Raw genomic sequence first — 12,793 nt, 5'->3', positions numbered from 1 at the left:
ATTACATCTGGGAAGTGGCCGGTGTGATCTGAAGACGGGAAGTGAGAAGGGCCAGGGCTGCTGGAGTGTAGGCTATGGTGCGTGGGCCTGGACTCCGGGCCTAGAGTGAGCGAGAGGAGAGCAGAACCCCTCCAGACCGTGGAAGAGTGGGAACGCTCCTGGATGTGGCGAGCGAGCTCTCTGGCCTCTGGCTGTAAGTTCCTTCCTGCTGGAAACTCGCTCGCGTTATCTCTGGGGAAAGCTAGGTGCCCACCCCTTCCTGGCCTAAGGCCCTCGGTGGAGACTGGAGAGGCTGCAGGTCCCCCTTGGAGACCAGCAGGGCCCGGCAGCAACTTTGCAGGGAGCACGGGGGGCCCACAGCACCAGGAAGACCCAACACCGAAGCGCGCACGTCTGTTACACAGCAGAGTGCCGGTGCCGCAGCAGTGCGGGTGAGGGAGGGTCCGCTGCCCATCTGCCCCCATAACCCACTGCCAGATACGGGAAAGCAGTGGGGGGCGGGCCTTGAAAGGAGATGCGCGGCTGGGCCTCGCCCGGGGGGGCGGTGACACCCAACCCACAGGACACCGACGTGAGCCTCACCTCTTTGCAGATCCTACTTCCGGGACTCAGTTCTGTGCCTCAAGGCAGCCCAGAACCGGCCGAGTCCCCCTGCACATAACTGCCTGCCTTTGGGATATGGGAAGACAGCCTCGGGGTCCCCCAGCGGGTCATCCGCTCGCCGGGTGAAACAGACCTTTAGCTGTTTTTCAGATGAGATTATTGCAAGCCCTCCCCTCCCCTTCTAGCCACTGTAGGCTTGCCCCAAGAATCTCCAAGGGAGCGTTCCTCCGTTCTGAGCAGAGATGGGGGCCTCCCAGCTCAGATGCAGAGCAGACCCCCCCCCTTTTTGTACATGACCAAGAGAAATCACTTGAGAGCTGTGATTCTCAACCGACATGAGTCTGTCCTCCCCAGGGGACACTTGGAGCCGCCCGGGGACATTCTGGTCGTCACAACTGGGGCTGGGGAAGCCATGGGCATCCAGTGGGTGGAGGCCAGGGGTGCTAGTAAACGTCCTTAAACGCCCAGGACACCCTCCACCCCAAAGAACGGTCCAGCCCAAAATGTCAGCAGTGCCAAGGTTGAGATACCCCGCTTTAGAGTTTTAGGATCAAATCACCAGGCCCTTTTCAGACGTGCTGCCCTCCCAAAGGGACGTCAGCTCCTCAACAACAGAAGCCTTCTGTCCGATGTGCCCGTTCTTACAGTCCCTGGAGCCATGCTTGACCCATAACTGGACCCAACAATTCACCTCCGTTGAATAAATGAATTTCCCCCATGCTGCAGTTGTGTCACTGGGCTTTGGGGTCAGGGCATCTGTAAGACCTTTCTTTTGATCTTATCACGTCACCTCGGTGCACACCTGACGATCAACACACCAGTTACGTCTAAAGGTAACCAATAGGCTTAGCGTGGACCCTTCTCCCCGAGCCCCTAACACACCTTTTCCTACTTTTCCCGTATTCACGTGAGCGTATCAGCTTGTCTACTCTCTGGTGTCCGTAACTCCTTAGGCGCTGGGATACTGGGTTAAGGGATCCTGGCCTCAGCTCAGAGTGGCTGAAGGGAGTTATCTCTGATCTGGAAGGAGATGTATATCCTCTGGGGAAGCAAGTAGGAGACTAAGTGATAGAAGAGGTGATTAAGTACCTAATACGTGGGAGCGTCTGGCTGGGCTTCCAAGAACATGAAGCATAAGAGCCTCAGTTTCTTGAATACGCGTCGTACCACCCTTCTCCTCAGTTTCTTGAATACGCGTCGTACCACCCTTCTCCCGAGAGCCGACCCGGAGGGGGTCCTGGCAGTCAGGGCGCTCCACCCAAGTTTGCTCTCCATGGATTCATGCGAGAAAACAGCAAGAGGATGAACTGTGTGGAGACAGACCGTCCTGCTGCAATCAGGACTAATTTAACACCAAAAATACCCTAAGAGGGGCTGGCCTGGTGCATCGGTGGAGTGTCCTGGTAAAACTCCCAGCAAATGTTACCTCGTACCAAGGCTGGCTTCCTTTGGACACTCACCAAAATATCCCCTAAGTCAGTTGTCACCTCTGAAGCCCGGAATCATCAACAAAATGATGCAATTTTATCACAGAGCCGTAGTTGATTGAAGGTGTGAACGCCATTCTCAACTGAGAAGCACGAGCTTGGTTTCCGGTGATGTCACTTGAGAGACGGCACGTCCAGCCCAGCCCGTGAACCCTTGGCCTGACTGCAGCAAGTCGGGCCCATAAAAAGCAGCCCGCCTGGCCCTCTTCCCGGCCAGCCTGACATCACAGGCTCCGGCCGGAGCTGTTGTTGTCACGCCTGCCGGCAGCACCCCGCCCCCATCCCCATCCCCGATTGTACGGGGCTGACCGGGAGTTCCCGGGGGCCCAGCGGCTGCCAGGGACAGTGCCTACTCACCCCCGACTTCGGCTGTCACCGCTGTTCACCCTTCCTTTCCCCCCGGGGTTCAGTCTCCCCGCCTTCTCTCCATCACCTCCCCTCTGGGATGCTAGAGGAAACCAGTGAAGCCCGCTTTCCTCTACTGGGCTGTGCTCTCTAGGCCAGAACCCACTTGGTTAACGGTGAGGGACCTTTGGAAATAGGAAATTAGTCTTTAACCAGAATAAGACCTCTGAGCCTGTGAGCAAGCAGCTGTGTCTACGGAGGGGCCCCCTTGTCCATGGATTCAGGGCAGAACCACGCAGAGGACGGGCCCTCCGGGTGAGCGAGAAGCCCTCGTTATAAGTCACGGTTGCAGAGCTGCGTGGTGTTGCTTTCCGGGTGGCACAGCACAGCCAAGCTCTGTGCCAAGGAGAGGGCCTCCTGGGTCTGCCTTCACAAGGAGGTCAGAGTAATAGCGAGATGTGCTCACGTGTACGATCGTCCTTCCTTCTAGAAGCTTCTTTGCCAGAGGTAGGAAGAAGACCCTCACCCAAGGATTCATCCCTTCTTTCCCAGCCCGGTGGGTCCAGCTTCCTTCTCCCTCCCCTCGGGGGCACGTCAACATCTAGACCCCTTTCTTGTGCCATCTGATGACCAGTGACATGCTTGACGGAGCCATCCCCAGGACACCTGCCCTACCCCCAGAGAAGGGATCCTTCGGGCCCAATAGACCCGTTCCCGCACCCCCGTCAGCTTGGCCCAGGCCACAAGTGGTGAGGATGCCCCTGGCCTTTCTGCAGCCACTGTCTCCTCAGTGCACAGCAGCACGACCCAGCACTGACGGCCACCCAGTGCCCTCTTCCCAGAGACAGCCCCCCAGAGGACAGCCTGAAAAGTGTCCCACCGCACTGTTGCTCCGGGCGGCTCCACGCTGCTACAGTCTGAGTTCGGGACGTATCTGGGGACACCTGGCCAGGGCAGGTGATATGTGAGGTCTCTAGCCACGCAAGCATCCATGACTTTTTCCTACATCTGAAGGTAATTTGGGTCTCGTACCTTAGCAAAGCAGTGCTGGTGACGTTGACGGGGACCCTGCCGGGCCAGTAAGCCAGAGCTGGGACACGGTGTCCTCCTTCCCAGGTGGTCTGCTTGGCTGGACTTCCCCCTGTGAGAAGAGGGGAGACAGTTGGTTCTCTGGGAAAACAGTCCTTCTCCACGGGGACTCTCTAAGAGCTTCTGATAATTCCAACAGAGGAATGACTTCCTTTAGCAACGAGCTATTCTGATTCATGTAGTGAATCTCTTTCAATACGTTCTTTTATTTTACCGGATTCAACACGCGCAACTAGCTGTGTCCGTCCCTCTCTAGGGAATCACGTCACTTAATTTCTTCATGCCGCCTTGGCCACTTCAGACTGTCTGGCTTGTTTACGGACTGGCATCAGTCCTGTGCACCCGAGACGTAGTAGGCGCTCAACAACTATCTGTTGAATAAATGAATGAATGTGTCTTCCTACAGATCATGTTTAGGATGGAAACATAAAACTGTTTGAAATGAGATAGAGGCGGAAATTCCCACAGTTATTTGATCCGCCCAACAACCGATCTGGCATAGGTTTTGTTGTTGTATTTTGTTCACTCTGCTTTACTTTTTTGTTTTCCTTTTTTTTTTTTTTTTTGAATGAATGAGCTCTTCCGATGTTGTGGTAGCTCCGACCTCTTGCCTCTCAGGGGGCGGTAAGAACAATCTACTGCAATCTACGAATTTCCACTGGGTAATTAAAGGAATTATTTTTGTAACCACCAAGTCAAAAGTGACCACCAGTGTAACGATGACCAGCAGGCTGGAAGGGATGAGGTCATGCTTTATGGAAACATCCTGAGTACGTGTTGCGTTGAATTAACCATGACCATGCCCGTCCCTCCCACACACACCCCGACCTCATCCCAGCTGAGCCAGGAATTCCGCACGGTTAGCGTGTAGAGAGCCTTTCCAAGGCAAACGCTGTGTGTGTCTCACACATACCATGGTCATGCAACATCCTTATGTTTGGCTGGCGGAAACAACGATGGGGAGGGAGGGGGCGAGAAGACCGAGGCTGCCGTCACTTTGCACTCACCCCGCAGCAAACGGAACCTTTGATGTCCCTGGCCCAGCACATGACACCAGAAATGCTCGGCATTCTTGGAATTTTCTCATAACCAGCTTTGGAGTCCCCCCAAGGGTTGAAGTCAGAAACGATACACAAAACAACTCGTGTCTATGGACCGTTTGTGTTTAGGGGTGGGGCTCTCGGAACCAAGCGGAGTTGTGTGGGGGGCCGAACGGGAAACTCTTTGACTTGGCCCAAGATGTCTCACATACCTTCTTCCGGTCCAGAGCCACGCCGGCCGTAAATACCTAGAGCCCACTCCCAATTATTCACGCATATGGAACAGAGACTCCAGAGCTACAGCGAGCATAAATCGCACTCCCCCGTGGCCTTGGAATGCACGACTTACGCTTCAGCTGAAGGCCAAGGAGCGGGGAGGGAGCACTAATGCTGCACGTGCGGGAGCTCTGCATTTAATCCCCACCACCACCCACGAGGGGCGTTTCTATGGAAGCTTGGGGAATAGGTGGGTGAAAACATGGAGTCCATTTATTTGCAAGTCCACGGAGCACAAAATTCAGACGAACTTGCTCAGCCTTTGAGGCCAGATGCTAAGGAAAAGCAAAGGGTTCAATTCGAAGAAACAAGCCAATGGTTCTGAGGGTCGACCAGAAGGCCCAAGCTGGGGGCTTGCACTGTGTTAGGGCTACAGGCGCCAGAGTACAGGGTCGGCACCAGGATTGCATTTCCGCCTCCAGGGTGTTTCCAGAAGGGTACACTAGCCCCTAATTAATAAATCTGCTAATTGGTCTTCACCACTAGGGGTTCTGCTCATTTGCCATAATCTTTTTGTACCGTTCTTTTTCAGATGATTAACTTTCCTAATTCGTTTTCAGAGAAAAATATGTCAATGCGTTTGCCTTATTTCAGCAGAGAGTTGAAAGCTGGAGAGGTTAGAAGGAATTCGGCCAGTTATAAAACATGTATACGTCAACAGAGTGGACAGTGCCCTGCAGAGAATCAGGAACTGGGACAAAGAGAGGAAAATGTTGGCTGAGAGAAGCGGCTCGGTGTGGACACTTGGGGTGCGGAGAGCAACCCCTCCTCTATGTTGTCAACACTGGCCAGCTGGCACCTGGCTGTACCTTGGGTTCTGGCTTTACCAGAAAGACACAATTATATATTCCAGCCATGCCCACAAGGCTTGTACTCAAAAGAGTCCAGAGTGTGGGTAAGCAATTATAAAAAATATATCCCCCAGAGCGTGGACACCTTCCCACTCCAAATTCCAGTATCTCATTGGCACTGCTAGGGGTGGGCCAACTTTAAAAGATCCGACCAGCATTCTCTGTGGGTCCCCAGGGTTGATGCCTGATAACCAGGCATCTGATTATCAGAAACATCTAACAGTGTTTGTTGTGGTTCATCTGCACCAGCAAACACTGAAACCCACAGCAGCTGGCCCTGGTCCCCTGATGTTCTCCAGTGATACCTGCTCCTACTGATGGAAACTCATCCTCCGTTAACCACAACAGTAACAGTAACAATAATTTCTCCTGTTGACTGAGCCCTTCCTGAGCACCAAGCTAAGTGCACCCACCTATAATGCTAAGTGCTTCCCGGCGTCATCTCCCTTAATCCTCAGGACAACTCTGTGAGCTAAGCCCTGTTATCCTCATTCTTCAGGTGAGGAGGTTGAAGCTCAGAGACGTTAAGTAATTTGCCCAAGGTCACACAGCAAAGAAACACTAGAGTCAGGATTTGAATCCAAGTCTAACCACACAGCCAGTACCCTCAGCCATTAAACCTTCTAGGACTTTTTAGGACAGTGGTTCCCATCCCCGAATGCATATTCGAATCACTAGCTTTTAAGAAATACCCAGGCCAAGGTCCCTTTTCCAGAGAACTGTGATTTAAATGCGCCGGGGGTGGGGCCTGGATACCAGTATCTTGTAAAGTTCTCCTGGTGAGTTAGTGTAGAGCGCGCCCGTTCCAGGCCGAGGGTGAAGAGAGCAAGGAACAGAGTCAGAAGGTGGACACAATGCATTTTGAAACTAATTGTAGCTTATGTGCTTTTTAATGACAGGTTTTATACGGCCCACGGCTTTATAACTTTACGCCACCGGAGCGTGAATGTGACCCTACGTGTTATAGTGAGTGAGAACAATAGCTAAGTCCACAAAGTCAAACAGGCACTTCTTAATTTCAAAAGCTACTCGTTAGGTGAGAGCAACCTTCATACTTGGATCAGAGGCCCTGGCACATCAAAAGGGTCCATCGCGTTTGGCTTTCTGTTGAGAAACGCAAGTCTGATGGTCATGAAAACGCATTTCAGCGCACTTGCGGTTAGTTATGACTCTAATTAAGGCAGAACCTCTTACTTAAAGCAATAAATATTTAGCCTCAGCAACCAAAATATAAACAGAATGATGATTCATGGAAATGCTTTTGCTCATTCTCCCCTGGCTACGGAAGAAAACGCCACTGCACGATGCAGGGAGAAAAGGGCAGCCGAGGAAGGCTCACCACGACCTACGCTTGGAACAGGGTCCTTCCCAGAAAGGACCCAAATGCAATGCCTGCCTGAGTCAGAAAGGCAGTGTGGCTAATACAGAGGTTGGCAAACTTCTCAGTACACGGAGCCGCCAGAAGGACACCCAGAGATGCTGATTTAGGAAGTCTGGGGTGGGGTCTGATTCCAGGTCATCCTGACACCAGTCTCTGAGGACCAGAAGTTGAGAAGTGTTAGTAAGGTAAATGGGAGGACGCCTTCCCAATTCCCAACGTCACTGCACGTCCATCTCCTCAGCCGTGAAGGGGGAAATGACTGTACTGATCTCACGGGATGGTGGAGAAGTTACGCAAGATAATGTATATAAAGTTCCAAGCCAGGTCCTCCGGCGTAGTGCCTGCCATGGAAGCGCCCACTAACAGCCACCCAAAGAAACCCCTAGCAAAGCAGAGACAAAACAGAATCACCTACAGATAGAAGACAGCAGGCTGCAACCTGGCAAAGCACACACTGAACTCGGCCCCCTGAGAGTTTGGTTTGGCACAAATCGTATTTCTCTTTAAACTAAATCTGAATGTCGTTAGTCAGAGCCCTCGATCTGATTTCCCGAGTCCCTAATGCTGGCCACAGTGGACGCAAACAAACAGTTGTTCGTTTATACTACCTGCCTGGCCCCTCAAGGCATTTATGTTTGTGACTCGGATGGGACACGCGTGTTCTGAGGAGCACACGTCCTATAACCTTCTACAGAAGCAGGCTTCATTTCTAAATATATATACATGCCTCTCCCAAGGCTGCCCGGAGCGCACACACTAGTGTTCTAGAAACACAGGGCAGCCAGGCCTCTGTTGGGGCGAAGGACCCTGGCTGCCCTGGGGCGGCCATGAGTGTGGGCATGGGGACTTCCAAGCCCGGCAGGGGACATCATTTGACTTCCACTGGGTCCCCAGTAGCTGGCCCTGACCCCAGCCGGGGCCAAGAGCCCCTCCCTTGCCCCTCACTCCCTCCCCCAGTCCCCCCCAACCCCGACCCCTCTCCGTCCCACCCCCTGCCCCCAATGGACAGAAGGCCCAGGATGTAGAGCACGCTTCCCAGTGGGAAAGGTTATGTAACCGCCTGATAGCATCAAGTTACAACCAAGGTCTCCTAGAAGCCAAGGATGCCAAATTCAACAGCATGTTTCCTCATCACCAGGGGGGAGGAAGGAACAGTTCTGCTCTTCAAATAAAACAAGGAAAGATTTTCCAGACAGAGGAGCCGTCAGTTAGGGCACAAACAAGGTGTTGGTTCTGTCCCGGAGAGGAAATAGGTCTGGAGCAGGGAAGGGGGGCCGGCGGCTGGGAACCAGGGGGGCCGCGGGCTCGGGGTCGGCAGCGGCCCTGCTGTGCTCCCTGGCCCCCGGTTCGGTCTCTCCTCACCCCTACAGGACGCAGGCCAAGCCCGTGGGGCACCCTCACTCCAGCACGGGATGAAGGGATGACTGCAGGAGACGCTGCCTCATCACATCAGCTGAGCAGAGCGGCTCAGCCAGGAGAGGGGGTGGGGGGCGGCCCGGGGGCCCTGGGAACAGGGGAGGCAGCGTGTGGCCTGATGCGCTGGGCCGGCTGCAGGGAGAAAGCAGCAGGGCTCTAGGCACTGTTTGTCCTGCTCCATCGCGAAAACACTGACTGTCTTCTCTCTTTCACCAGCTCCCGAGACTGGCCTCGTTTACAGCAGGATACACAGGCCTCCCGCTGACAAGGAACCTGCTCGAAGAAGAGCAGGCGGTCCAGAGGGACCCCCAGCCCCTCCCCCGTGACCCGGGTCCCCTGGCCATGGCCCTTCCACCCAGGGCTCTGCCCGCCTTCCCAGAGCCCCCCGCAGTGGCCTGGGCAGTGAGGAGAGGTTGACGGGAAGCCAGTTTGGAGACTGAGGAAGGGGAAGTGTTTACCCCCCGCAAAGTGCGTCTCCAGGATCTCCTGGGAAAGGAACAAGGTAACCAGGTCCAGTCCCACCACGGATTCAGGTGCTGTGTCCCACAGATACCACATCCAGACCAACGTTTGTGCAAGGCCCTGCCCCCCACAGAGGGTGTTGTCTCAACATGAAGGAAGTCCAGCCTCAGAGCAGTTTTCCAAACCACAGGCCCAGAACTCCTGGGAAGTGACCCTCATGTTGCTTAAGGTGCCTGTGTGCTTCAGCAGGAAAATCCTTCTCAGGTCATTTCTTCCAATTATTCTCTTGGTAGGAACCCTCCCCCCACCCCAAGTTTGTTTCGGCTGGGAGTGAAGAGATGGAGCTGTACGGGGGTAGGAAAGGCCAGGCACCTCCCGGCCAGCGTCCCAGTTGGCCCTGCACCGTCCCGCGAGGCGGGTCTCCACTGCCCTTACTGAGGAGGACGCAGGGTTGGAAGGGGCCGCCGGGCACCAGGTCCTGAGCTGAGTCGAGAATCACGCCTCCAAAGCCCTCTCTTCATCTCTTCACTCTGCCTCCCATAGATTTAGAAAGACTCAGACTGTCACAGGGGCTAACGAGGTTCTCCCTGACAACCACGGAGGGGGCAGAGAAGTAAGACAGGACGTTGCAGACAGCTGGGCAGTCAGTCGGGTATAACAGGGCGTGAGGATGGTGAAAACGTGGGTTGAGGAATGAGCCGGGTGGTGGTCAGAGCGTGCGGCCCCTCAGTTGATGGCTGGCCCCAGGGAAGCCCTCTGCCCCGCTCAGCCTCAGATCCCTCTTTGGCCAACAAGATAGTTGGAGTAGAGCTCGCTGAGGCCTCCCTGGCACTGTTTGGATGCGGGGAGATTCCTGTCACTCGCTCCCCTTTATTTATCATCTTTGACTCAATGGAAATGTCTATATATACACGTACCACGTGTTCTTTATCCATTCATCTATAGATGGACACTTAGGTCACTTCCACATTTTGGCTATTGTGAGTAATGCTGCAATGAACATGGGGTGCGTATATCTTCTGGAATTCGTATTTTCATTTTCTTCAGATAAACAGTGCGATTGCTGGATCGCGTGGTAGCGCTACTTTTAGTTTTTGGAGGACCGTGCGTACTGTTTCCCACAGGGGCTGCACCAACTTGCACTCCTTTTCGTCCACACCTTCCCCAACTTTGCTTCGGATTCAGTAGGTCTGGGGTGAGGACCTAGAATCTGCATTGCTAACAAGTTCTCAGGTGGTTCTGATGCTGCTGGTCCTGGGACCTCACCTGATTACCCACTGGTCTAGATCTGACAGTTCTAGACTCGAAGGGTGCTAGATGTGGATATCCCAAACTGCTGGCTCTCACAGCGGTCCCTGGACCTGCTGCATCAGCATCACCTGGGAGCTGGTTAGAAATGCAACATCTCCATCACCAACCCAGACTGACTGGGTGCAGGACCCCCAGGGGACCATCTACACGTTAAAGTCTGAGAAACACTGCTCTAGACCGTCATTCTTTAAAGCCGGGGCTTTGTTGATCTTTGTGTCCCCAGCACTGAGCACAGTTCCTGGCACATAGTAGGTGCTCAACAAGTAGAAGGAAATAGAAGGAAAGGAGGATACGCCCTGCCGATACATGTGTTTCTCATAAAGTTCTTCCCTCAAAGAATGGGCTACAGTCCACACCCGTAAACTGGTTCACTATTTTAAAACTGCCTCCTAAGGGGGAGAAGAGAAAAGATAAGGCAGGTCCTCAGATAGGAGATCAGAGGTCGTCTTCTTAGGAAACAGAAAGATCCCCACAGAGGGGCCACTTACGGACAGATTTTTGTCCCCTCAACCTTGGCCTCTGTGCCTTTAGGGCTTTTACTCTTGAGAGTAAAAATAATTCCAGGCTCTTCTACCTGAGCATTGAAGACGGCAGCCTGGCCCGAGGGTACCCCAGGTGCAGAGAGGAGGAATTATCATCAGCGAATGCAGAAGAACCACTCCCCGTTGGCACCATATTTCTCTAGGCCGTGGCTGCAGCTACCGGACACATTTCCACCACTTTTGGTCCTAGCATCTTTTCCTGGTCCAGCTCTCCAGGAACCAGAACTAAATCACAGTGCTCTTCAATGAACTGGATGGGCCAAAGAGATCCATGCACAGAGGAACGCCACCACCCAGAGGGATGAAGTGGTCTGGTCACTGGGCAGCACCCAGTTTCCCTGACTTCCACCACATATGTCCACACACGAGATGCGGTCACAGCTCAGCAGCCACTCACCTGTAAAGTTCTCAAGGGATCTGATCCAAGGGACGCCAGGGTAAAGCACTTCCTTCTCACAGCTAGCCGTGGGACACACGAAAATTCTAGCTTCTAGGTAACTACGACCATCCTGCCAGACTCATCCGAAAGGGAACTCGTGTCCTCCGACTTGGACACAGCTGGGGCCGCAGGTCAGAAGCCAGCCAGACAGCAGGGCAAACCCAGCCCCAGGGCGTAATCTTGCCAAGTCCACCTCTGCACCCCTCGGATACAAGCACCTTCTGAAATTTTTATTTTAATTTTTTCATTTAAAAAATTAATTTAAAAATTTTTTTAATTGGTAAAAAAAAAAAAAAAGTGGGAATAACTACACTTAAACCCTTCCTCCCCTACCCAGAGGTAATCACTGCTAATCTTTTGTTATCAATACCTTTTGTTGCCTCTCTCAAGATTTTTCCGAGAATACATGCACTTAGTTTTATACAATAAAATCGTACTTTACATATGGCTTTGTGACCTGCTTTACTCACTGAAAAGTATTTAATGTAACTGTTTCCAGGTCAGTCATATGCACCATTTTCAGTGGTTCCTTAGTGTTTCTTTAAATGCATGTATCATAATTTCTTTGAGCACTCCTCTCTTGCTGTACACTTGGGTTATGTCTAACTATTTTTCTCAAGAAAAACCTACTGCAACGAGCATTCTTTTACACACAACATTGTGCACTTGGCTTATTATTTCTTGAAGACAAATTCTTTAAAAGAGGAATTAATGCATCGCCCAGCATGCACATTTTTCAAGACTTTGGTCCATACTGCCGAACTGTCCCCAGCAGGACTGCTCTTTCAAAGAGTGAGGTCCTTTTGGGGAAACCTTCCCAGCAGATGGGCGCTGAGCTGAGGGCTGAAGGGTGTTTACATAAAGAGAGGCAGTACGGTGTAGTGGGAAGATCACCAGCTTTAACTTGGTAGCAAGCCTGGCCCCGTCCTCCCAAACTGTGTGACTCTAGGCAAGTTACTTAGCCTCTCTCATTCTTCAGCTGTAAGTGGAGGGATGACTACCTGCCTTTCACTAAGGTTTAGAGCTAATGCTTATAGAAACCTTGCATAGTTGTGCACAAAATATTTCTTGAATGAATGAAATGAATTAGTGTTTGGATGGGTGGAGGGATGACTTTTCAAAAAGGAAAGAAAAGAAAGCAAGGAGGAAGATTGAGGACATGAGGGTGAGGGTAGAGGCAAAGCATACTTGCTGGGCTGCCTGTCAGCGGGCCGATGCCCTGGGAGGGAAGGAAAGGGAACCCCCCGGGGTGAACACGCACTTTCTCCGCTCCAAATTGTTTCTCTTCTGGGTGCTAGTGGCTGTGAGTAATTTGTCTCTATTTCACAATGATGTCCCAAGACCCAGCGATAAACTGGTCCTCCCAGAGGCCGGATCTCATGCCCCAGCCCGGACTCAGCACCCGCGGGGAGATGCCCCAACCCCAGCTGTGAGCCTCTACCTTGACGAGTTTGCCATGATCCAGTGAAGGGCCCCATGCTCCCTGCCAGCTCACACTTCTGAGCCCACGGGCCATTGTCTCCTAGAAACCAAAACAAGCAACAGGCAGCA

At 52.8% G+C, this 12,793-nt stretch overlaps 1 protein-coding gene across 20 annotated transcripts in view; it reads right to left on the bottom strand.

The window, feature by feature from the left end:
- The window catches only part of ARSG (arylsulfatase G), a 116,653-nt gene that overhangs the window by 18,108 nt on the left and 85,752 nt on the right, over positions 1 to 12,793 (bottom strand). For 19 of the 20 annotated variants that reach the window (XM_049702501.1, XM_049702498.1, XM_049702496.1 and 16 more), the window contains 2 exons: positions 12,684 to 12,764; positions 3,468 to 3,576 (listed from right to left, as the gene is read on the bottom strand). In XM_049702501.1, coding sequence (XP_049558458.1) covers positions 3,468 to 3,576; positions 12,684 to 12,764 — 190 coding nt within the window. The remainder of the gene's footprint in view (positions 1 to 3,467; positions 3,577 to 12,683; positions 12,765 to 12,793) is intronic. The other variant, XM_049702503.1, reaches the window with a different exon arrangement.

Source organism: Orcinus orca, chromosome 19, assembly GCF_937001465.1.
Source record: "Orcinus orca chromosome 19, mOrcOrc1.1, whole genome shotgun sequence".
Classification (NCBI taxonomy): domain Eukaryota; kingdom Metazoa; phylum Chordata; class Mammalia; order Artiodactyla; family Delphinidae; genus Orcinus; species Orcinus orca.
The sequence above is the reverse complement of the archived record's forward strand: the minus strand, read 5'-3'. Positions and strand labels throughout refer to the sequence as shown.